The sequence below is a fragment of the Coregonus lavaretus genome (genome assembly GCF_964263955.1).
Source record: "Coregonus lavaretus genome assembly, chromosome: 14".
NCBI lineage: Eukaryota > Metazoa > Chordata > Actinopteri > Salmoniformes > Salmonidae > Coregonus > Coregonus lavaretus.
In genome coordinates, this window is record NC_140001.1 from 22170719 (window position 1) to 22195315 (window position 24597).

General features: G+C 45.2%; 1 protein-coding gene across 1 annotated transcript in view; it reads left to right on the forward strand.

Moving 5' to 3' along the window:
- Window positions 1-24597, forward strand: part of LOC311141065 (RIMS-binding protein 2-like) — a gene marked incomplete at its 3' end in the record, with an annotated part of 51786 nt that overhangs the window by 18742 nt on the left and 8447 nt on the right. The window contains exons 7-16 of the mRNA XM_084176343.1: window positions 243-453; window positions 1273-1427; window positions 1932-2011; window positions 2682-2791; window positions 3494-4765; window positions 15586-15737; window positions 16037-16696; window positions 18572-18712; window positions 20755-20913; window positions 22792-23574. Of these exons, the coding sequence (XP_084032469.1) occupies window positions 243-453; window positions 1273-1427; window positions 1932-2011; window positions 2682-2791; window positions 3494-4765; window positions 15586-15737; window positions 16037-16696; window positions 18572-18712; window positions 20755-20913; window positions 22792-23574 (3723 nt within the window). The remainder of the gene's footprint in view (window positions 1-242; window positions 454-1272; window positions 1428-1931; window positions 2012-2681; window positions 2792-3493; window positions 4766-15585; window positions 15738-16036; window positions 16697-18571; window positions 18713-20754; window positions 20914-22791; window positions 23575-24597) is intronic.

Sequence of the window (24597 nt, forward strand, 5' to 3'; positions counted from 1 at the left end):
CTCTCTGTCTTTCTCCCTCTCTCTGTCTTTCTCCCTCTCTCTGTCTTTCTCCCTCTCTCTGTCTTTCTCCCTCTCTCTGTCTTTCTCTCTCTCTCTGTCTTTCTCCCTCTCTCTGTCTTTCTCCCTCTCTCTGTCTTTCTCCCTCTCTCTGTCTTTCTCCCTCTCTCTGTCTTTCTCCCTCTCTCTGTCTTTCTCTCTCTCTCTGTCTTTCTCTTTCTCTCTCTCTCGCTATCTGTCGCCAGGCCAAAGTCCGAGAGCTGGAGGAGAAATGTCGGACACAGAGTGAGCAGTTCAACCTCCTGTCCAAAGAGCTAGAGAAGTTCCGGCTACAAACTGGAAAGTTTGATACCCTTGGCAGTGGCACCGATCCCTTAACTGTGTGTGAATCCCCCGGATCGCCCAACAAATCCCTCTCCCAGCTCCTCAACGGGCTGGCCGCCCCCACAGGGAAAGGTCAGAGGAATCCCAGAAGAGCTTTGTTTTAGTTTTAGCTGTATGTACGCCATAGACCACAGCTCATAGAATATTCATAATAATGTTATTTCAGTGATCTGTGAGCTGTATGTGGAGGTTTGAACTGTTAAATCAGACAGTGGAAGCAGTGGAAAGCTTTATTAGAGCAAAATGCAGCCAAAATACATTTTAAATGAACAATCCAGGATTATGAGGATGGAAAGACAAACGTGCAGCTGCTCCTGAAATTGGAGATCTGGAAAGCAGCGCTTGTGACGTACATGGATCAACATAGAGCAAGTAGCCTAATGAAATAATAAATCAGGGTACTGTATGACATAGCCTTTACCACAGCTTGGCACATTCTTGTTGTTGACTTAAATAAATACATGCCAATAATACTGACCTTTACATTGGGCATGTGCCTGGACTCTAACTCTCCTTCTGATTACATAAGGATCTGTATGTTTTTTAACACTAATGCAATTATTATTATTATTTTCCTAATTGTTAATGGGTTGTATCCATCTGTTGTTTGTGCTGTGGGTTCTTGCAATGTTACAATGTTACATATTATATATTACTTTTAATGGTATCTAATCAAATGATGTATGGATGATGATGATGATGATGATGATGATGATGATGATGAATGGTGATGATGACGATGAATGACGATCACATGATGAAATGGATAAATAATAGTATGTGATAAATAGCACTCCATTTTGGACATTATTATTACACACAGATAGAAATATGATTTTAGCAGGCGTAGTCATATTTCAGATCTTAGCTGTTCCTTTGTTTTGCCTGCAGGCAATGAGAGTCCGCTGAGCAGATCTGTGATCTCTGAGTTCATCCGACCGCTCCAGATCAGTGGGGACAAGCCAGAGCTCGTGTCGGTAAAGCCAACATTCCTCACCCGCAGCAGCAGCCGAGCTGGCAGCTCCCAACGAGCCCTCCTCACCGAGGTGAGTCCTACTAGGTTTCCCCCTAACACCGTCCGTCTGTCTGTCTGTCTGTCTGTCCCTCCCTCCCTCCACTCTAGCCCTGATTGTATAAGCCTAATGAAGATGGACCTAAATAGCTTGATTGCCATTTCAAAAAACTCCTCAGAAGATGGTAACGCATTAATTACACTAATGTTACATAATTACAGCATTTATTACATGATTGCAAAATTGCTTCCTGTTTTGAAAGTCTAAGCTGAAGTGCCACTCAGTTCGAGAGGCAGGACTGAGGAAACACAGTGAGGCAGAGAGGATGGGGTGTGAAGAGGCCTATCTGTTTCCTTTTACTCTCCTCGGCTGGGAGGATTGTGAGGTTTACCAAGTGTGTATAGGAGAAGTTTATAGGCTCTGCCATCATCCCACTGATTTCCACGATAGTGAGCATAAAGTGTTTTTTTTTGTGTGAAAAAAAAAGTAATATATTTGGTTGTTTCATCTCTCAAGGTTTGTTCTCTCTCTCACCAGATGGACAAAGAACTAAGCTCAACGACTAGGACCAAGAAGAGGTTCACAGGCAAGGTCCGTCTGTGCATCGCCAGGTACAGGTGAGAGGAGGGAACTGCTTTGAGATGCCTTACACTACAGTGTCATATTAAAAATGCATCCCTGCACAGCACTTTTCAGAAGTGTTTTCCACCCACATTGTCCCACTGAGGTTTGAACTCACCTCTTAATAATGATGCAGTGCTATGGTCTCACCAAATAAAATGAACTGTCAGCTGGAATAATTGGAATCCCCTAGAACAAAGGCAAATACATGAATGGAACCCAGTGCTGTCCACCCTCACTGTTTCTTCCTCTCTCATTTAGCCTGTTGAAAAATGTTGCCTGTTGGAAAATGTTATATTTGTTTTTTTAATGCAGCACTCAGCAATTCCCCTTTCATAGAGTTACATAAGGGTGCAGTGTTTGTGGCAAAATGTTTACTGTGCTTGGATTTGTTTGGAATTGCTCGGATACTATTTAGCTAGGCTACTGTGCTTTTCCATCACAATGTCGTCAAGTTTTGACAGAAGCTAATTGTCCATACACAGTTCCTAATATTGTGTTTAATAATTGTCCCATTTTGAACCTGGGTTTTGAACCTTTTTGAACCTGAATTCATCATCTAGCCTGAGATAATTGGACACATTTCCACTTGTGTTGGGTTAAGAGGAGCAACACAGCGAGTTCATCAGCTTGATTCTGTTGTACTCTACTCTTTCTTTCCCCCAGTTATAACCCCTGTAATGGGCCCAATGAGCATCCTGAGGCAGAGCTCCCCCTAGTGGCAGGGAAGTACCTCTACGTGTATGGGACCATGGATGATGACGGCTTCTATGAAGGTCTGATTACTCACTGTATTTTACCCTCTCTGTTAAAAACCAATTTGCATGATTTAAAAATAATTATTTCAGAGCAGAATGATTGTTGTTGCTAAGCGACAGCATGGCTTATGGGATGTATTTACTGTATGGGCATTAGATGAGACGAGGATTAGGCAGTTGTGGATCAATCCGTGCTAATGTGGCTTTTACGATTGTCATCTCTAGTCTTCACTGTACTGTACTCGGAGAGTTGTTGTTAATACTACTTACTGCTCTTCACTGTGAGTGTTGTTGTTAATACTAGTTACTGCTCTTCACTGTGAGTGTTGTTGTTAATACTACTTACTGCTCTTCACTGTGAGAGTTGTTGTTCATACTACTTACTGCTCTTCACTGTGAGTGTTGTTGTTAATACTACTTACTGCTCTTCACTGTGAGTGTTGTTGTTAATACTACTTACTGCTGTTCACTGTGAGTGTTGTTGTTAATACTTCTTACTGCTCTTCACTGTGAGTGTTGTTATTAATACTACTTACTGCTCTTCACTGTGAGTGTTGTTATTAATACTACTTACTGCTCTTCACTGGGAGAGTTGTTGTTAATACTACTTACTGCTCTTCACTGTGAGTGTTGTTGTTAATACTACTTACTGCTCTTCACTGGGAGAGTTGTTATTAATACTAATACTTACTGCTTTATCTCTATTTCTCTGTTCATCAGGAGAGCTGCTGGATGGACAGCAGGGACTTGTCCCTTCCAACTTTGTGGACTTTGTTAAGGACGAGAAGATGCCCTCTGCTCAGCACAGGGATGGGGCCAAAGAGTCAGGCTACCTCAGTAGTAACCACAGCAGCCTGGGCTCCACAGGGCTGGGCAGCATGGGCCTGAGCAGCATCAGCAGCCTGCTGTCTGACAGTAAACTGGACCTGGGCCCCAGCCTAGATAGAAACCTGGAGAGAAACCTGGAGAGAAACCTGGGGAGCAACCTCAGTTCCACTTTGGGTTCCACTCACGGTTCCACTCTAGGAAGCCACATGGGTTCCACTCTGGGCAGCAACATGGGTTCCACTCTGGGTTCCACTCACGGTTCCACTCACGGTTCCACTCTGGGCAGCAACATGGGTTCCACTCTGGGTTCCACTCACGGTTCCACTCTGGGCAGCAACATGGGTTCCACTCTGGGTTCCACTCACGGTTCCACTCTGGGCAGCCACATGGGTTCCACTCTGGGCAGCCACATGGGTTCCACTCTGGGTTCCACTCATAGTTCCAGTCACGGTTCCACTGGCCTGGGTTCCAGTCTGAGCAGCACTCTGACCAGCCTGGGCAGCAGTAGCCTGGGCATGGACTTCCTGGGCTCTATGGGTTCCTGCAGCAACGGGACAGGGACCCTGGATGTCAGCATTGACGAGATTGGTGAAAACATTGTGCCTTACCCTCGCCGTATCAATCTGATCAAACAGCTGGCCAAGAGTGTGATCGTGTGCTGGGACCCTCCGGTGGTGCCGCCCGGCTGGGGCTCCATCAGTGGCTACAACGTCCTGGTGGACAAGGAGGTGAGGATGAGCGTGCCCTTTGGGGGCAAGACAAAGTCGCTTATCGAGAAGCTCAACCTGGCCACCAATACCTACCGCATCTCGGTGCAGAGCATCACGGAGCGGGGCCCGTCTGACGAGCTGCGCTGCACTCTGTTGGTGGGGAAGGATGTGGTGGTGGCTCCTTACTATCTGAGGGTAGACAACATCACACAGGTCTCTTCTGAGCTCTCCTGGCAGCCTAGCAACAGCAACTACAGCCACACCATCTTCCTGAACGATGCTGAGTATGACATGGTGAAGGCAGGGGCCTACAAGTACCAGTTCTTCCAACTGAAGCCCATGACCGTTTACAAGGTGAAGGCCGTGGCGCGGCCACACCAGATACCTTGGCAGCTGCCCCTGGAACACAGGGACAAGAGGGAGATCTCTGTGGAGTTTTGCACCCAGCCTGCAGGTCAGCCCTCCTACTATCTCTTCCTTTCCCCCATCATTAAAACCAGTAAAGGCTGCTGAGGGGAGGACGGCTCATAATAATGGCTGGAATGGAGTGAATGGAATGGTATCAAACACATGGAAACCATGGAAACCACGTGTTCGATGTGTTTGATATCATTCCATTTATGCCATTCCAGCCATTACTATGAGCCGTCCTCCTCTCAGCAGCCTCCACTGATTAAAACACACACTTAGTCATCAGGTGGCATTTTGCATAATTGTAAATCATTTTAAGAATTGGTCGGTGTGTGTGTGTGTGGAATGGATAGAACTGTTGATGGATCGGTATGCTTTCAGGTCTCCCAAAGAGGTGTACTCAGCATAACTGGCCTGGTTATTTGTCTCTTCAGGGGGTATTGAGGAAGCAGTGCAATTGTAGTTAGTTCCTGCTGCTTCTGCTGCCTCTTGTATATCCAGCCTGCACAGCCGTATACTCTCACTGTGTTCTCCTGCTCTCAAAACCATTTCTGGCTAAAAAGCCTTTGGCAATTTGGCGTAAACACAGCAATCTATTTACTTTAGCTCTGACAAGCTTTGAGCCTATTATATTTACAACCTTGTACCTGACATCTAAAGGCTCGTTTTCATATTTCTCAGTCACTTTTTTTGATTGCCTTCAAGGATTTGTGTGTGCTGGCTTTGATAAGAGAGGCACACGCTAAAGATGGAAGAAAACAAGAAGTGTGATGAAATAGACATCTAGGGAGCGTTTGCTGCAGAGGACGAGAGCGAAAACAGAGTCGGTATCGGAGAGAGAGAGAAACTCTAGATGCCTAATGTGTGTAAATAGTGTATGTTCTGTAGCTCTGTGGGACTGGTCTCCCCTGAGACCCCATACTGCTCTACACACCAGGAAGAAGAGAGAGAGAAGAGACGGCACAGTCATTACTGTACATACAGCTGACTCTGTCTGCCAGCTCCCATAAACCCCACTGCCTGCTAGGCTTTCACTAGGAGAAAATAACTTTTCAAGAACACTACCAATGATTTCCCTCTGTTGTCTGGACATTAGTAATCAGTCCTAATAAAAAAAGAAAATACATTTGTGTCTAAAATAATGATAAACTTAAGAAAAAGCTTGCAAACTCCAACTGAATTGAGCTGACCTGAATGTACTGACTAGCCCTGCTGTGTGTGAGTGACTGCTCGAGTATAATGGAAGAGCAGAGGTCAGGAAGAGGTGAGAGGGAGGGGACAGGACAGAACAGGACAGGAAGGACAGCTGTACTGGGAGCTTTATGTGTGTAGGCAGCAGCAACAGGGAGGGGGCTTATTACTGGGAACACAGTAGGCCTTAACCTCACAATGCGATGGTGGCACTTGATAAGATAAAGACAGCATTTGAGAGACTTTCAATTACTGGAAATTGATCTTGTTCCTGTGGATGAAGTCACCAATTACATTACCCACTTTGTGCCCTCCACCGCGTCATGAGCTATTCCAGTCCTCTCTCCATTGATGTCTTTGATGCCACCGTCCCTCCCTAGTCTTTATGTTCTGTCATTTACAATATTATACTGGAGCTTGGAACATGGTAGAATCACTGAGGTAATAATGTCTGTTGTCCACAGTGTGACTGGGTGTGAGCTCATCACACGTCTGTTGTTGAACACATGGAGCAGCCTGTTTTTAGCAAATTTTGCTCCGGGGGCCGCATTCCGTCTTCAACAAGGTCCAGAGGGCCGCACTGAAAATGTGTTATATTTCCTTGCCATCAAAATTAGCTAAAAATAGTCCTCTATCCATCGTTTTTGGAATCTTCAAAGCTCCCTGACTGTCTAGCTTTCATTTCAGTGATTATTAGCGAACTTGACACAGTCAAAAAACATGTCTACACAGTTTTGATTAGGTTTTAGTCATTTTGAAGTATATTGAGTTTTGTTTGACACCCCTGGCTGGTGGTATACATGGCATTGTTCTCTTCTAAAGTGTAATGTGCTGTCAATTGATTTGTCAAGTGGACTTTAGTTACGCTGTTGTATTTGACTATAATGCAGGCCACGTATTGTGCTCCAACCAGGACCACTGCTCATGTGGAGAACAGAGATGGTTAGAAATAACTGGATGTATCCTGCAATCTAAACGTCATACAAGGGTTTATTCAAGGGTTATTGATAGACAAATGAGATTTGTCTCTTACTTATTCTTCTCTGCATGAATGTACATATGTGGAAGAGTTTCACTGAGATGATTTAAATGCACATTTGAGCTCTCACTGACACACATGCTTTATAATATTCATAGTTGAATGACTAAAACAGCTGAATGCTCAGAATGTCTACTGCTGAGTCCTCCTCTTCAGAAAGGGGTAGTTATATCTCTGCTGACACTCATCTAGTGGAGAAACGTGATTAAGATGTACAGTGGGGGAAAAAAGTATTTAGTCAGCCACCAATTGTGCAAGTTCTCCCACTTAAAAAGATGAGAGTGGCCTGTAATTTTCATCATAGGTACATGTCAACTATGACAGACAAATTGAGAATTTTTTTTCCAGAAAATCACATTGTAGGATTTTTAATGAATTTATTTGCAAATTATGGTGGAAAATAAGTATTTGGTCACCTACAAACAAGCAACATTTCTGGCTCTCACAGACCTGTAACTTCTTCTTTAAGAGGCTCCTCTGTCCTCCACTCGTTACCTGTATTAATGGCACCTGTTTGAACTTGTTATCAGTATAAAAGACACCTGTCCACAACAGTCACACTCCAAACTCCACTATGGCCAAGACCAAAGAGCTGTCAAAGGACACCAGAAACAAAATTGTAGACCTGCACCAGGCTGGGAAGACTGAATCTGCAATAGGTAAGCAGCTTGGTTTGAAGAAATCAACTGTGGGAGCAATTATTAGGAAATGGAAGACATACAAGACCACTGATAATCTCCCTCGATCTGGGGCTCCAAGCAAGATCTCACCCCGTGGGGTCAAAATGATCACAAGAACGGTGAGCAAAAATCCCAGAACCACACGGGGGGACCTAGTGAATGACCTGCAGAGAGCTGGGACCAAAGTAACAAAGCCTACCATCAGTAACACACTACGCCGCCAGGCCCATCTGAAGTGGATTTGGATGATCCAGAAGAGGATTGGGAGAATGTCATATGGTCAGATGAAACCAAAATATAACTTTTTGGTAAAAACTCAACTCGTCGTGTTTGGAGGACAAAGAATGCTGAGTTGCATCCAAAGAACACCATACCTACTGTGAAGCATGGGGGTGGAAACATCATGCTTTGGGGCTGTTTTTCTGCAAAGGGACCAAGACGACTGATCCGTGTAAAAGAAAGAATGAATGGGGCCATGTATCGTGAGATTTTGAGTGAAAACCTCCTTCCATCAGCAAGGGCATTGAAGATGAAACGTGGCTGGGTCTTTCAGCATGACAATGATCCCAAACACACCGCCCGGGCAACGAAGGAGTGGCTTCGTAAGAAGCATTTCAAGGTCCTGGAGTGGCCTAGCCAGTCTCCAGATCTCAACCCCATAGAAAATCTTTGGAGGGAGTTGAAAGTCCGTGTTGCCCAGCGACAGCCCCAAAACATCACTGTTCTAGAGGAGATCTGCATGGAGGAATGGGCCAAAATACCAGCAACAGTGTGTGAAAACCTTGTGAAGACTTACAGAAAACGTTTGACCTGTGTCATTGCCAACAAAGGGTATATAACAAAGTATTGAGAAACTTTTGTTATTGACCAAATACTTATTTTCCACCATCATTTGCAAATAAATTCATTAAAAATCCTACAATGTGATTTTCTGGATTTTTTTTTCTCATTTTGTCTGTCATAGTTGACGTGTACCTATGATGAAAATTACAGGCCTCTCTCATCTTTTTAAGTGGGAGAACTTGCACAATTGGTGGCTGACTAAATACTTTTTTTCCCCACTGTATTGATGCACATTCTCAGACTGCTCTGCTCTGGGTGCCTTCTGCTCTGCTCTTCACTGCTCTGCTCTGCTCTTCACTGCTATGCTCTGCTCTGCTCTTCACTGCTCTGCTCTGATCTTCACTGCTCTGCTCTGATTGTCATTGCTCTGCTCTTCACTGCTCTGCTCTTCACTGCTTTGCTCTTCACTGCTCTACTCTGCTCTCTACTCTGCTCTGACTGCATCTGCTGCCTCTGTATGACTGTGTGTGTGTGTTTGTGTGTCTGACTGTGTGTGTGTGTGTGTGTCTCTCTGCGGGGCTCTGGCAGCTCAGCACAGATGGGTCCTGTTGATTAGCACGCAGCAGAGCGGAGGTAGAGGGACTGCAAAAACCAACCTGACTGTGTCTGTCTGCTCTGAGGAATATTTGGACAGAAATCCTGACAGCATGATAATGTTACACCCATAGACATACATATGTAGACATGCTGTAGTGGACACAAACGTATACATCACGGGCTATGGTACATGCAAATGCACACATACATACATACATACATACATACAGTGGGGAAAAAAAGTATTTAGTCAGCCACCAATTGTGCAAGTTCTCCCACTTAAAAAGATGAGAGAGGCCTGTAATTTTCATCATAGGTACACGTCAACTATGACAGACAAAATGAGGAAAACAAATCCAGAAAATCACATTGTAGGATTTGTAATGAATTTATTTGCAAATGATGGTGGAAAATAAGTATTTGGTCAATAACAAAAGTTTCTCAATATTTTGTTATATACCCTTTGTTGGCAATGACACAGGTCAAACGTTTTCTGTAAGTCTTCACAAGGTTTTCACACACTGTTGCTGGTATTTTGGTCCATTCCTCCATGCAGATCTCCTCTAGAGCAGTGATGTTTTGGGGCTGTCGCTGGGCAACACAGACTTTCAACTCCCTCCAAAGATTTTCTATGGGGTTGAGATCTGGAGACTGGCTAGGCCACTCCAGGACCTTGAAATGCTTCTTACGAAGCCACTCCTTCGTTTCCCGGGCGGTGTGTTTGGGATCATTGTCATGCTGAAAGACCCAGCCACGTTTCATCTTCAATGCCCTTGCTGATGGAAGGAGGTTTTCACTCAAAATCTCACGATACATGGGCCCATTCATTCTTTCCTTTACACGGATCAGTCGTCCTGGTCCCTTTGCAGAAAAACAGCCCCAAAGCATGATGTTTCCACCCCCATGCTCCACAGTAGGTATGGTGTTCTTTGGATGCAACTCAGCATTCTTTGTCCTCCAAACACGACAAGTTGAGTTTTTACCAAAAAGTTCTATTTTGGTTTCATCTGACCATATGACATTCTCCCAATCCTCTTCTGGATAATCCAAATGCACTCTAGCAAACTTCAGAAGGGCCTGGACATGTACTGGCTTAAGCAGGGGGACACGTCTTGCACTGCAGGATTTGAGTCCCTGGCGGCATAGTGTGTTACTGATGGTAGGCTTTGTTACTTTGGTCCCAGCTCTCTGCAGGACATTCACTAGGTCCCCCCGTGTGGTTCTGGGATTTTTGCTCACCGTTCTTGTGATCATTTTGACCCCACAGGGTGAGATCTTGCGTGGAGCCCCAGATCGAGGGAGATTATCAGTGGTCTTGTATGTCTTCCATTTCCTAATAATTGCTCCCACAGTTGATTTCTTCAAACCAAGCTGCTTACCTATTGCAGATTCAGTCTTCCCAGCCTGGTGCAGGTCTACAATTTTGTTTCTGGTGTCCTTTGACAGTTCTTTGGTCTTGGCCATAGTGGAGTTTGGAGTGTGACTGTTTGAGGTTGTGGACAGGTGTCTTTTATACTGATAACAAGTTCAAACAGGTGCCATTAATACAGGTAACGAGTGGGGGACAGAGGAGCCTCTTAAACAAGAAGTTACAGGTCTGTGAGAGCCAGAAATGTTGCTTGTTTGTAGGTGACCAAATACTTATTTTCCACCATAATTTGCAAATAAATTCATTAAAAATCCTACAATGTGATTTTCTGGATTTTTTTTCCTCAATTTGTCTGTCATAGTTGACGTGTACCTATGATGAAAATTACAGGCCTCTCTCATCTTTTTAAGTGGGAGAACTTGCACAATTGGTGGCTGACTAAATACTTTTTTTCCCCACTGTACATACTGTACATACTGTACAAGCCCGTCCTCCCCAATTAAGGTGCCATCAACCTCCTGTGAAACACACACACACACATACATACATGCATACATACATATCCCTCGATCATGTGTAGTACTTATCCATCATGAGGTTGCTACAACCTAGCCTATGAATTAAAGTTTACAACGTAGGTGCACAGGTGAAGAGAAATTTGAGTAATTAAGGTGATAGACATTGACACATTCAATACTGCCTTGCACACGTTTGCCTGCATCTAGCTGATCTAGGGTGTAATCGTTAGTCCAACAGTTGCAAACAAGATTTTATATTGGACAAATTCAGGTATGTTTATCCCCGTTTCGTTCCATTTGCTTCCATTTAAGAAATGTTTTTCAACAGAGTCGGCGGAATGAATACATCCCTGATCCCACGCAAACAGAGTTAACTTTCATAGCAGCCACATAAACTCAGCAAAAAAAGAAACGTCCCTTTTTCAGGACCCTGTCTTTCAAAGATAATTCATACAATCCAAATAACTTCACAGATCTTCATTGTAAAGGGTTTAAACACTGTTTCCCATGCTTGTTCAATGAACCATAAACAATTAATGAACATGCACCTGTGGAACGGTCGTTAAGACACTAACAGCTTACAGACGGTAGGCAATTAAGGTCACAGTTATGAAAACTTAGGACACTAAAGAGGCCTTTCTACTGACTCTGAAAAACACCAAAAGAAAGATGCCCAGGGTCCCTGCTCATCTGTGTGAATGTGCCTTAGGCATGCTGCAAGGAGGCATGAGGACTGCAGATGTGGCCAGGGCAATAAATTGCAATGTCCGTACTGTGAGACACCTAAGACAGCGCTACAGGGAGACAGGATGTACAGCTGATCGTCCTCGCAGTGGCAGACCATATGTAACAACACCTGCACAGGATTGGTACATCCGAACATCACACCTGCGGGACAGGTACAGGATGGCAACAACAACTGCCCGAGTTACACCAGGAACACACAATCCCTCCATCAGTGCTCAGACTGTCCGCAATAGGCTGAGAGAGGCTGGACTGAGTGCTTGTAGGCCTGTTGTAAGGCAGGTCCTCACCAGACATCACCGGCAACAACGTCGCCTATTGGCACAAACCCACCGTCACTGGACCAGACAGGACTGGCAAAAAGTGCTCTTCACTGATGAGTCGCGGTTTTGTCTCACCAGGGGTGATGGTCGGATTCGCGTTTATCGTCGAAGTAATGAGCGTTACACCGAGGCCTGTACTCTGGAGCGGGATCGATTTGGAGGTGGAGGGTCCGTCATGGTCTGGGGCGGTGTGTCACAGCATCATCGGACTGAGCTTGTTGTCATTGCAGGCAATCTCAACGCTGTGTGTTACAGGGAAGACATCCTCCTCCCTCATGTGGTACCTTTCCTGCAGGCTCATCCTGACATGACCCTCCAGCATGACAATGCCAGCAGCCATACTGCTCGTTCTGTGCGTGATTTCCTGCAAGACAGGAATGTCAGTGTTCTGCCATGGCCAGTGAAGAGCCCGGATCTCAATCCCATTGAGGTCTGGGACCTGTTGGATCGGAGGGTGAGGGCTAGGGCCATTCCCCCCAGAAATGTCAGGGAACTTGCAGGTGCCTTGGTGGAAGAGTGGGGTAACATCTCACAGCAAGAACTGGCAAATCTGGTGCAGTCAATGAGGAGGAGATGCACTGCAGTACTTAATGCAGCTGGTGGCCACACCAGATACTGACTGTTACTTTTGATTTTGACCCCCCCTTTGTTCAGGGACACGTTATTCAATTTCTGTTAGTCACATGTCTGTGGAACTTGTTCAGTTTATGTCTCAGTTGTTGAATCTTGTTATGTTTATATAAATATTTATACATGTTAAGTTTGCTGAAAATAAACGCAGTTGACAGTGAGAGGACGTTTCTTTTTTTGCTGAGTTTACAAACAGCATGATCCCTTTGATCATTGTATAATTCCTTCTTGCATCTACGCGCTCTCCTCCTCTCACCTTTTCCCTTCGCTTGTGGACTTTAGTGTACAACACATCAGCTGTCAGGCCAGGCGAAAAAACCTTTCCAAGCCAAACCTTCATATCATAACCGCTAAACGCTACACACAGCCTACATCGTTGTGACCCTATTAGCTAAAGTCATAGTCAATATACCTACTAGAACTAACGCGTTAGTAAACCCGCTACAATCATATTGTACAGGGTACAGTCAGCAAACAGTTTAGCAGTTACACCGGCGGGCCCGGTGGCAATACATTTATTAAACCAAAAGCTTACCTTGACTTAGAACAGTTCCAGTGTTGGATAGCCATAGCCAGCTAGCTAACACAGCATCCCTCTCTGTTTGAGCCAGGTGTTTGAGTAGGCTAAACTAGCTCGCTACATTTGCTAGCTAAGTAAGTGAAAGTGAAAAGGAAATGCAATGAAATATACCTATCTCTCTCTCTCTCGCTTGCTTCTCCTTCATTTCTGAAGAAATGAATTTGTTCAAAACTGTTCAACTATTGTCTTTCTCTCTCTTTGAGTAAACTACTCACCACATGTTATGCTCTGCAGTGCTAACTAGCTGTAGCTTATGCTTTCAGTACTAGATTCATTCTCTGATCCTTTGATTGGGTGGACAACATGTCAGTTCATGCTACAAGAGCTATGATAGGTTGGAGGACGTCCTCCGGAAGTTGTCATAATTACTGTGTAAGCCTATGGAAGGGGGTGAGAACCACGAGCCTCCTAGGTTTTGTATTGAAGTCAATGTACCCAGAGGAGGATGGAGACTAGCTGTCCTCCGTCTACACCATGGTGCTACCCTACAGAGTGCTGTTGAGGCTACAGTAGACCTTCATTGCAAAACAGTGTGTTTTAATAAATTATTTGGTGACATGAATATACAGTTAATTCTGAGAATATTCAGACCCCTTGAATTTTCCCACATTTAGTTACGTTACAGCCTTATTCTAAAATTGATTAAATAGTTTTTTTCCCTCATCAATTTACACACAATACCCCATAATGACAACGCAAAAACAGGTTTTAGAAATGTTTGCAAATTTATTAAAAATACAAAACTGAAATATGACATTTACATAAGTGTTACAACTTCCTCCGAAGCTGCCTCCTCTCCTTGTTCTGGCAGGCTTCGGCGTTCGTCGTCACCGGCCTTCTAGCCACTGCCGCTCCTCATCTCATCATTCCATTTGTTTTGTCTTGTTTATTACACACACCTGGTTCATATCCCCTCATCAGTACCTGTATAAGTGTTCCCTCTGCCCCCTTGTCTTTGTGTGTGATTGTTTATTGTGGAGGAGAGAGAAGCTCGGTGGAGCTCCATGTATTTTGTATCTACCGGTAATATTCCCTGTGTGCCTTGTATTTTCCAGTGCGGCTGTTTTACAAACTGGAGTGTTTTTACGCATTACTGCGTAACTCTGTGGTTCAGAATAAATCCTTCTGCACCTTACTCCTTCAAAATCACCTCATCACAATAAGTATTCAGACCCTTTACTCAGTACTTTGTTGAAGCACCTTTGGCAGCGATTACAGCCTCGAGTTTTCTTGGGTATGACGCTACAAGCTTGTCACACCTGTATTTGGGGAGTTTCTCCCATTCTTCTCTGCAGATCCTCTCAAGCTCTGTCAGGTTGGATGGGGAGCGTCGCTGCACTGCTATTTCCAGGTCTCTCCAGAGATGTTCAATCGGGTTCAAGTCCGGGCTCTGGCTGGGCCACTCAAGAACATTCAGAGACTTGTCCCAAATCCACTCCTGCGTTGTTTTGGCTGTGTGCATAGGGTCGTTGTCCTGTTGGATGGTGAACCTTCGCCCCAGTCTGAAGTCCTGAGCGCTCTGGAGCAGGTGCTCATTTTGGCTGGGCGGCCAGCACTAGGAAGAGTCTTGGTGGTTTCAAACTTCTTCCATTTCAGAATGATGGAGGCCACTGTGTTCTTGGGGACCTTCAATGCTGCAGAAATGTTTGGGTACCCTTCCCCAGATCTGTGCCTTGACACAATCCTGTTTCGGAGCTCTACGGACAATTCCTTCGACCTCATGGCTTGGTTTTTGCTCTGACATGCACTGTCAACTGGGAGACCTTATAGAGACAGGTGTGTGCCTTTCCAAATCATGTCCAATCAATTGAATTTACCACAGGTGGACTCCAATCAAGTTGTAGAAACATCTCAAGGATGATCAATGGAAACAGGATGCACCTGAGCTCAATTTCGAGTCTCATAGCAAAGGGTCTGAATACTTATGTAAATACGATTTTTATTTTTTATACATTTGCAAACATTTCTAAAAACCTGTTTTCGCTTTGTCATTATGGGGTATTGTGTATAGATTGATGAGGGAAAATGTGGAAAAAGTCAAGGGGTTGGAATACTTTCGAAATGCACTGTATTTAGTATAGTTTTATCTAAAAAGGATAACTTTTTAATATTTCACTATTTTTATTTTTATGAAATTCACTGAGGATGGTCCTCCCCTTCCTCCTCTGAGGAGCCTCCACTGACATACACACGTACAATACACATCATACTGTTTCCTTATTGCCTCATTACAGACATTTTTGATTGCATAAAATATCTAATGCAACATTAACTATCTGAGTGCCTCTCTGGCATTGTATGGAATCAGGTCAAGACATTATTTTCCTTTGAAGGAACATACGGACTGTTCAGCTGATAGTGTATTGTGTTTATATCCTTACTCTCCTGTTTGTCTGCTGTCCTTTGTAGGTCCTCCCTTTCCTCCCCAGGAGGTGAAGGTCCAGTTGGGCCAGAACCCTGGGGTGCTGCAGGTGCGATGGAAACCCCCCATTCTCACCCCCACTGGAACCTCCAACGGAGCCAACGTGATTGGCTATGCCGTGTGCACAAAGGGACAAAAGGTGCATTAGAATGATGTATTATGCAGAACCTCATGTTTAATGCTGTGAAAGGGAGTGAGTGGTGTAAAGCCAACCCTCAATGCTGTGATTTGTGTGTAACACTCTACCGCCGTCTGCTGGAGAGTGGTGAGGTAACAGTGATGTTCAGTCCATGGTTTCTGTAGGGCTTATGTAATGCAGTTGTTTGAAAACAGGTTTACCAGGCCCCATTTTGCCTGAAATTCAGAAATAATATATTGTGTTTGTTACTTAAGACATGTGAATTGAAGTGTGTTGTCCCTGTACCTGTGTGTGTCCAGATAGCGGAGGTGATGTACCCAACAGCAGACTATGTGACAGTGGAGCTGAATAGGATCCAGTGTCTGGAGGCCAGGGAGGTCATTGTCAGGACGTTATCAGCACAAGGAGAGTCTCAGGACTCCCCCGTGGCCACAATACCGCACAATATCCTGGGGCCTCCCCATCACTCACCCCACCACCACTCCCCTGCACATCTCCAACCTATGCCTCAACCCCAGCACCATCAGCCACACACACAAACACACCCGCCCTACCCCCAGACCTACCCCCCGTCCCACCCCCAACCTCAGGTCCACCCTCTGCCTCAATCCCAGCCCCACACCCTGCCTCATGGTCAGCCTCTGCGCCACCCACCCCCTCACCCCCAGCCCCAACACCAGCCCTACCCCATGTCTAAGCCCAATTTAGTAAGTGCCAGAGAGTCAGAAACCAAAGAGTATGAGGCGGGCCTGCGGCCTGGCCCGCCCTGGGAGCGATCCCCATCGCCCCTCCCTCCTACCATGCGTGGACACACTCTGGAGCCGCCCCACTTCCAGGGGCGCCGTTCACCCTCTCCACAGAGGATCCTACCCCAGCCTCAGGGAGCCCCCATCCCCAACACCATCGCCAAGGCCATGGCCAGGGAAGCTGCACAGAGAGTGTTCGCTGAGAGCAACCGGGTAAGCAGCCACTTCAGATTTACCTAAGACATGATTACACACAGCACAGCGCAAACAGAGCTTGATTTGTGTACCAAGTGCCTCATAGACTCTCAGGGTACTATTGAGTCAACACTATAGAGAACTAATATCATGTACAGTTGAAGTCGGAAGTTTACATACAGTTGAAGTCGGAAGTTTACATACACTTAGGTTGGAGTCATTAAAACTCGTTTTTCAACCACTCCACAAATGTCTTGTTAACAAACTATAGTTTTGGCAAGTCGGTTAGGATATCTACTTTGTGCATGACACAAGTAATTTTTCCAACAATTGTTTACAGACAGATTATTTCACTTATAATTCACTGTATCACAATTCCAGTGGGTCAGAATTTTACATTCACTAAGTTGACTGTGCCTTTAAACAGCTTGGAAAATTCCAGAAAATGATGTCATGGCTTTAGAAGCTTCTGATAGGCTAATTGACATCATTTGAGTCAATTGGAGGTGTACCTGTGGATGTATTTCAAGGCCTACCTTCAAACTCAGTGCCTCTTTGCTTGACATCATGGGAAAATCAAAAGAAATCAGCGAAGACCTCAGAAAAAAAATTGTAGACCTCCACAAGTCTGGTTCATCCTTGACAGCAATTTCCAAACGGCTGAATGTACCATGTTCATCTGTACAAACAATAGTACGCAAGTATAAACACCATGGGACCACACAGCTGTCATACCGCTCAGGAAGGAGACGCGTTCTGTCTCCTAGAGATGATCGTACTTTGGTGCGTAATGTGCAAGTCAATCCCAGAACAACAGCAAAGGACCTTGTGAAGATGCTGGAGGAAACAGGTCCAAAAGTATTTATATCCACAGTAAAACATGTCCTATATCGACATAACCTCAAAGGCCACTTAGCAAGGAAGAAGCCACGGCTCCAAAACTGCCATAAAAAAGCCAGACTACGGTTTGCAACTGCACATGGGGACAAAGATCGTACCTTTTGGAGAAATGTTCTCTGGTCTGATGAAACAAAAATAGAACTGTTTGGCCATAATGACCATTGTTATGTTTGGAGGAAAAGGGGGGATGCTTGCAAGCCAAAGAACACCATCCCAACCGTGAAGCACGGGGTGGCAGCATCATGCTGTGGGGGTGCTTTGCTGCAGGAGGGACTGGTGCACTTCACAAAATAGATGGCATTATGAGGAAGGAAAATTATGTGGATATATTGAAGCAACATCTCAAGACATCAGTCAGGAAGTTAAAGCTTGGTCGCAAATGGGTCTTCCAAATGGACAATGACCACAAGCATACTTCCAAAGTTGTGGCAAAATGGCTTAAGGACAACAAAGTCAAGGTATTGGAGTGGCCATCACAAAGCCCTGACCTCAATCCTATAGAACATTTGTGGGCAGAACTGAAAAAGTGTGTGCGAGCAAGGAGGCTTACAAACCTGACTCAGTTACACCAGCTCTGTCAGGAGGAATGGGACAAAATTCACCCAACTTATTGTGGGAAGATTGTGGAAGGCTACCAGAAATGTTTGACCCAAGTTAAACAATTTAAAGGCAATGCTACCAAATACTAATTGAGTGTATGTAAACTTCTGACCCACTGGGAATGTGATGAAAGAAATAAAAGCTGAAATAAATAATTCTCTCTACTATTATTCTGACATTTCACATTCTTAAAATAAAGTGGTGATCCTAATTGACCTAAGACAGGGAATTTTTACTAGGATTAAATGTCAGGAATTGTGAAAAACTGAGTTTAAATGTATTTGGCTAAGGTGTATGTAAACTTCCGACTTCAACTGTATCATTGTGATAGTGTGATGCATTTGCAGCTATATACATGCATGGGGTTTGCTTGTCTGTGTTTTCCTGTGTCAGATGGAGAAGAGGAATATCTTCAGTGAGCGGAGCGTGAACTCTGATGAGGAGGAGGATGGTTATGACTCTCCCCACACCAGGAGGAGAGGGGCCTCTGTGGACGAGTTCCTCAGAGGCTCTGAACTGGGGAGACATGTACGGGTAATACAAAACAACAACCCTGTCACATCTTAATTACAGAATAACACAGTTTGTTTGCGTCCCCATCATCGCTCTGGGAAAAATGAAGAAAAATGAATGTATTTTATATTCCATTCTATTCTATTCTATTCTACTCTACTCTATGTGTGACAAAGACAAATTAATAAAGGCCTTATAAGTGTTAAAATAAGATATGATTGTAACCTGTAACTCCATGTTAAATCAAATCAAATCAAATGTTATTTGTCACATGTGCCGAATACAACAGGTGTAGACCTTACCGTGAAATGCCTACTTACAAGCCCTTAACCAACAATGCAGTTTTAAGAAAAATAAGAGTTAAGAAAATATTTACTAAATAAACTAAAGTAAAAAAAAAATAAAAAAAAGTTACAATAAAATAACAATAACGAGGCTATAAACAGGGGGTACTGGTACTGAGTCAATATGCGGGGTTACAGGTTAGTCGAGGTAATTGAGGTAATATGTACATGTAGGTAGTGGTAAAGTGACTATGCATTGATAATAAACAGCGAGTAGCAGCAGCGTAAAAAAAGGGTGGGTCAATGCAAATAGTCCGTGTAGCCATTTGATTAGCTGTTCAGCAGTCTTATGGCTTGGGGGTAGAAGCTGTTAAGAAGCCTTTTGGACCTAGACTTGGCGCACCGGTACCGCTTGCCGTGCAGTACCAGAGAGAACAGTCTATGACTAGGGTGGCTGGAGTCTTTGGCAATTTGTAGGGCCTTCCTCTGACACCGCCTGGTATAGAGGTCCTGGATGGCAGGAAGCTTGGCCCAAGTGATATACTGGGCTGTACGCACTACCCTCTGTAGCGCCTTGCGGTTGGAGGCAGAGCAGTTGCCATACCAGGTGGTGATGCAACCAGTCAGGATGCTCTCAATGGTGCAGCTGTAGAACATTTTGAGTATCTGAGGATCCATGCCAAATCTTTTCAGTCTCCTGAGGGGGAATAGACGTTGTCGTGCCCTCTTCACGACTGTCTTGGTGTGTTTGGACCATGTTAGTTTGTTGGTGATGTGGACACCAAGGAACTTGAAGCTCTCTACCTGCTCCACTACAGCCCCGTCGATTAGAATGGGGGTGTGCTCGGCCCTCCCATTCCTGTAGTCCACGATCATCTCCTTTGTCTTGATCATGTTGAGGGAGAGTTTGTTGTCCTGGCACCACACTGCCAGGTCTCTGACCTCCTCCCTATAGGCTGTCTCATCGTTGTCAGTGATCAGGCCTACCACTGTTGTGTCGTCAGCAAACTTAATGATGGTGTTGGAGTCGTGCTTGGCCACACAGTCGTGGGTAAACAGGGAGTACAGGAGGGGACTAAGCAAGCACCCCTGAGGGGCCCCCGTGTTGAGGATCAGCGTGGCAGAAGTGTTGTAGCCTACCTTTACCACCTGGGGGTGGCCCGTCAGGAAGTCCAGGATCCAGTTGCAGAGGGAGGTGTTTAGTCCCAGGGTCCTTAGCTTAGTGATGAGCTTTGGTGTTAAACGCTGAGCTATAGTCAATGAACAGCATCCTCCTGTAGGTGTTATTTTGTCCAGGTGGGAAAGGGCAGTGTGGAGTGCAATAGAGATTGCGTCATCTGTGGATCTGTTAGGGCGGAATGTGAATTGGAGTGGGTCTAGGGTTTCTGGGATGATGGTGTTGATGTGAGCCATGACCAGCCTTTCAAAGCACTTCATGACTACAGACGTAAGTGCTACGGGTCGGTAGTAATTTATGCAGGTTACCTTGGTGTTCTTGGGTACAGGGACTATGGAGGTCTGCTTGAAACATGTAGGTATTACAGACTCGGTCAGGGACAGGTTGAAAATGTCAGTGAAGACACTTGCCAATTGGTCAGCACATGCTCTGAGTACACGTCCTGGTAATCCGTCTGGCCCTGCAGCCTTGTGAATGTTGACCTGTTTAAAGCTTCCCCCCCTGTCTCCATGTTCAGCCAGTCAGACACAGGCTTGTTGTTCTAAGGTGATACTGTAACCTGTGGCTCCATGTTAATGCTTGTCCTCTCCCCTGTCTCCCAGCACCACCACAGCCACAGCCACAGTGAGGAGTACCAGACGGAGAGCAGCCGCGGCTCAGACCTGTCTGACATCATGGAGGAAGACGAGGAGGACCTGTACTCTGAGATGCAGCTGGAGGAGGGCCGTCGACGCAGCATCAACTCTCACAACACTCTCAAGGTACAGCACACATATATACACCCCATCTAGTGGTGGTCCATGGGAGGTTGGGAGGCGAGTAGGGAGTGGGGTTGGGGTGAGAGGGAGGGAGGGAGGGAGGGCCATCCTATCTACTGTGGCCCCGGCTGCCCTCTCTCACTGGCTGGCTCTACATGCAGGCCCACTGTGGCTTTGCCTGCTGAACGGTCCATCCTGTTCTGAGCTGAACAGCACACTGCATATCAGCTTCATCATCCAGGTCTTAACTAACCCATCTGAATGGCTGTACTATACACACCCAGCATGGACTGGATAAAGAGAGATGAACACACTATGTGTTGTCTTACTCAATCATGTTTAAAATGAGCTTGGTGTTGATAGAAACATGGAATGTTGTTTTGTCTCAATATGCATTGCATTTTAATATACAGTTTAAGAGCACATATTTTGTAAAAACTGTATAATTAGTAGGCCTACTGTTCATGAATACTCTGTTAAAAATGTGTTGTAAATGAATATGTCAATGACCAAACATTGACCTTTTAAAATGTACTGTACCATCAGCTAGAAGGGTCATGGCATATCGAATGCAATGGGAATCTCATTTAAGTGAGTTTAGGCTACTTAAATGGAATAATTCACTTTGGGTTGTGTCCGTGTCATGTTGTACCTTTTGTGTTTCAGTTATTATCTTGATGTTGATGATGGTTACCTTTGTGGATGTGTGGACCTGTCTCCATTGAGTATGTTCAAGGGGCACATGTGGATGTGTGGCCAATAATCATTATGTAACAAGTTCTCCTGAGTGAAATTATTATTAGTAGTGAAACATAGGTTATATTTACTGTGTTGATGATAAACAAGAAGCTAAATTGTAATCTGTATTCATTGGGAGTGTTGAAATGAAAGGTCCCCAGGTCACTTCCAAAGAAACATGTTTACAGTCATGCAATGCTGTGAGAATACTTGTTAAACTTTTAACTTATCAAGTTGGTAAGAGTCAGCCAGAAATGATTCCTCACACTGTATGAATACTGTACAGTACTCAACAGAACTGTCTTTTTAGGTGTATTGATCTGCTGCATCTGCCTATGTTTTCCATAGTACCTCATCATGTCACCAATAAGTATGTCTCATTCATGTTCTGTATGTATTTGCATCTTTTTACTATGTTCTGGAAATGGTGTGTACTATGCAGTAGTGCATGCAATCATGGTCAAATATCAGAAGCAACACAGCTGAGATTCAGTCGATAGTCATTATTGATGGAAAATCTAAATCTGTCATAAGAACAGCCCTTGGGTCATGTCTGAAAATGTTAGAACAGACTGAGATACTTTTTAAATGTCTTATTTTGCTTATGCAAGTGCTTTGCTCAGTTTGCTGCCTTATTCCTCTTTGTTAATGTATATGCTGTAGGTCTTATTCACTTGCCCAGGCTGTGCTTGGTGCAATGTGTTTTAAGTATTTTCTTTATAAGTTCATTCACTTATATGTTTTGTGTGTTTGTCACCTGTTTCATTTATCTGTGAGGATTTCTCCCTTGGCAGATTTTTTGCACCCTTTTGTAATCTGTCCTGGCTAGCTAAATCCTCCCCAAGACCCATCCTCAGTGTGACTGTCTATCACTCCCTTTGCTTTCGTCCCACAGATTCCCGTTCAGAGCATGCCATTTCCCCCACCTCACGGAATGACACTGCATGCCTTACATCTGGCCATTCTGCCACAAATAACTAATTCTGTTCTTATTTTGTCTTTTTTCCCATTTAATTTTTTATTCACACACTGTGTTGTTTCCTGCCTGTTCTAACACCTTCAAAAACTAAATTTTAAACAAAATTCTTAATTGAAATGCCAAACCAATCCACCCTGCGCTCCGCACCGTGGCTGGTCGTACAGGCATATTACAGGCGTCAGGACCTAGGGGAGGAGAGGGACTGCTGGGACCTACAGAGGGAGGTGGTGAGACAGAAGTCCCTGCGTAGTAAACGCCTCCACAGCATCCCTGAGGTGGCCGAGGATGAGCCTGACGGAGTGGATGGGATGGGCCATCATCATCAGCGCCTGCGCTTTGACGACGAAGGCAGGCCTGGTACACCCCGCATGCACCGCAGGGGCCCCCATATCTACCAACAGGACCCCCACCAGCACAACCACCTCTCCCCCAGCAAGAACCACTGTCGCCTGCTGCAGCCCCAGCACTCCTCTCCGAACTATGGCTGTACTTTCGAGGAGCGCAGCCTGAACCGGCCCAGCCGCCAGACCACCAAGAGCCCTGACAGCGGCCTGGACTGTGGCAGCGAGGAGGAGGGCTCTTTGGGGTACCGGGGTTACCCCCACGGCAGCCCCATGCGGGGTCCTGTCCACTACATCCACTGTGAGGGGCCGGTAGAGCGACGGGCCCTGGCTGCAGGCAGGAAGAGGCAATTGACACGGCAGTGCAGCATGGATGAGGACTACTGTGACAGCCCTAAGACGGGCCATGTGTCTGACCTGAGGAACAGGGAGGTGCACTACGGGCCAGGCCGGGAGCGGGAGAGGGAGCCAGGGAACAGCCTCAGACGCTACCCCAGGGACGGAGCCCTGAGCGAGGGCAGGCTCCACCAGCTGGACAGGCCCTATCAAAGGGACCTTAGGGCCAGCTATGTGAACAGGCTCAACAGGGTCTCGGACCAGCCGCTGGTGTGTGTGACTCAGACTCTTACCTGCTGTACATTCCATCAGCAAGCAGTAAAACCATACCTTTTTTCTTGGTGTTTTTTCTCTCTATGGGTCTCCCACCTTTACATTGATTTATTTTTGTTTTGTGCAATATTCTGGCAAGTTATTAGTACATGTTCATGGTGATTCTTATTTGTAGTTTTTCATGTGTGTAGTTTGCTCGTTCTTAGAACGTCCAGTGAGTTTTTAAGTGAAGCTTTTTTGATTATCTAAAGGCCATTTCAGAAAGTTTTTGTTTCTGATGTGTCTGAGGAGAAAGATTCCTTTTAAAACAAAATGACAGCTCAACCATTATAGTTTTCATGGGGATGCGCTATCCCTATTCTGCTCCGACTTCCCCCTCTCTCTACCAGCCAATGGGTTTGATATGCAGCTCTGACAGACATCTTGCCCATCCTATCCCACCTCTGACTTTACCCTGATTGCGCTGCCTTCCACAGGGGGACCTCTATTCCAGCATGTTCTGCTTTTCATTGCGCGTAAAGGCTGTAGTCCTTGACAGATAAAGCCTTTCCTAGTGGGACCACATTGAGGGTAGTCTCTCATAGCCTTCATTCCATCTGCATTATGTTAGTGCTCTGCAGACAATATGCTCTCCCCTCTTCATGCTCTCCCCTAATATTTTCAACAGAATCTCCTCTCCTCCTCATATACTACACACAGCAGTGGTCAGCTTGTTGCTCGATCCCCCTCCCCCCATCTCTGTCCCATATATCCTGTATGACTAACTGGATGAGAAGCCTTTGGGCCTCAGTCTCTCTCTCTCTTGTTTGGGCCCCAGGCTGAAGCCATTATGGTTGTCCTCAGCTAACTATCCCTTTCTCCATTCTATTCTCTTTCCTCTACTCGCTCGCTCACGCATTCTTCTCACCAAGGAGCTGACATGCGCAGAACAAAAAAACAAATGGTCTTTAGCTAAACATATGATCCTGTTGTGGTGTCTGGGGTTGATTTACTTTGGTTCTGTTGATGTTTTTTTGGTTT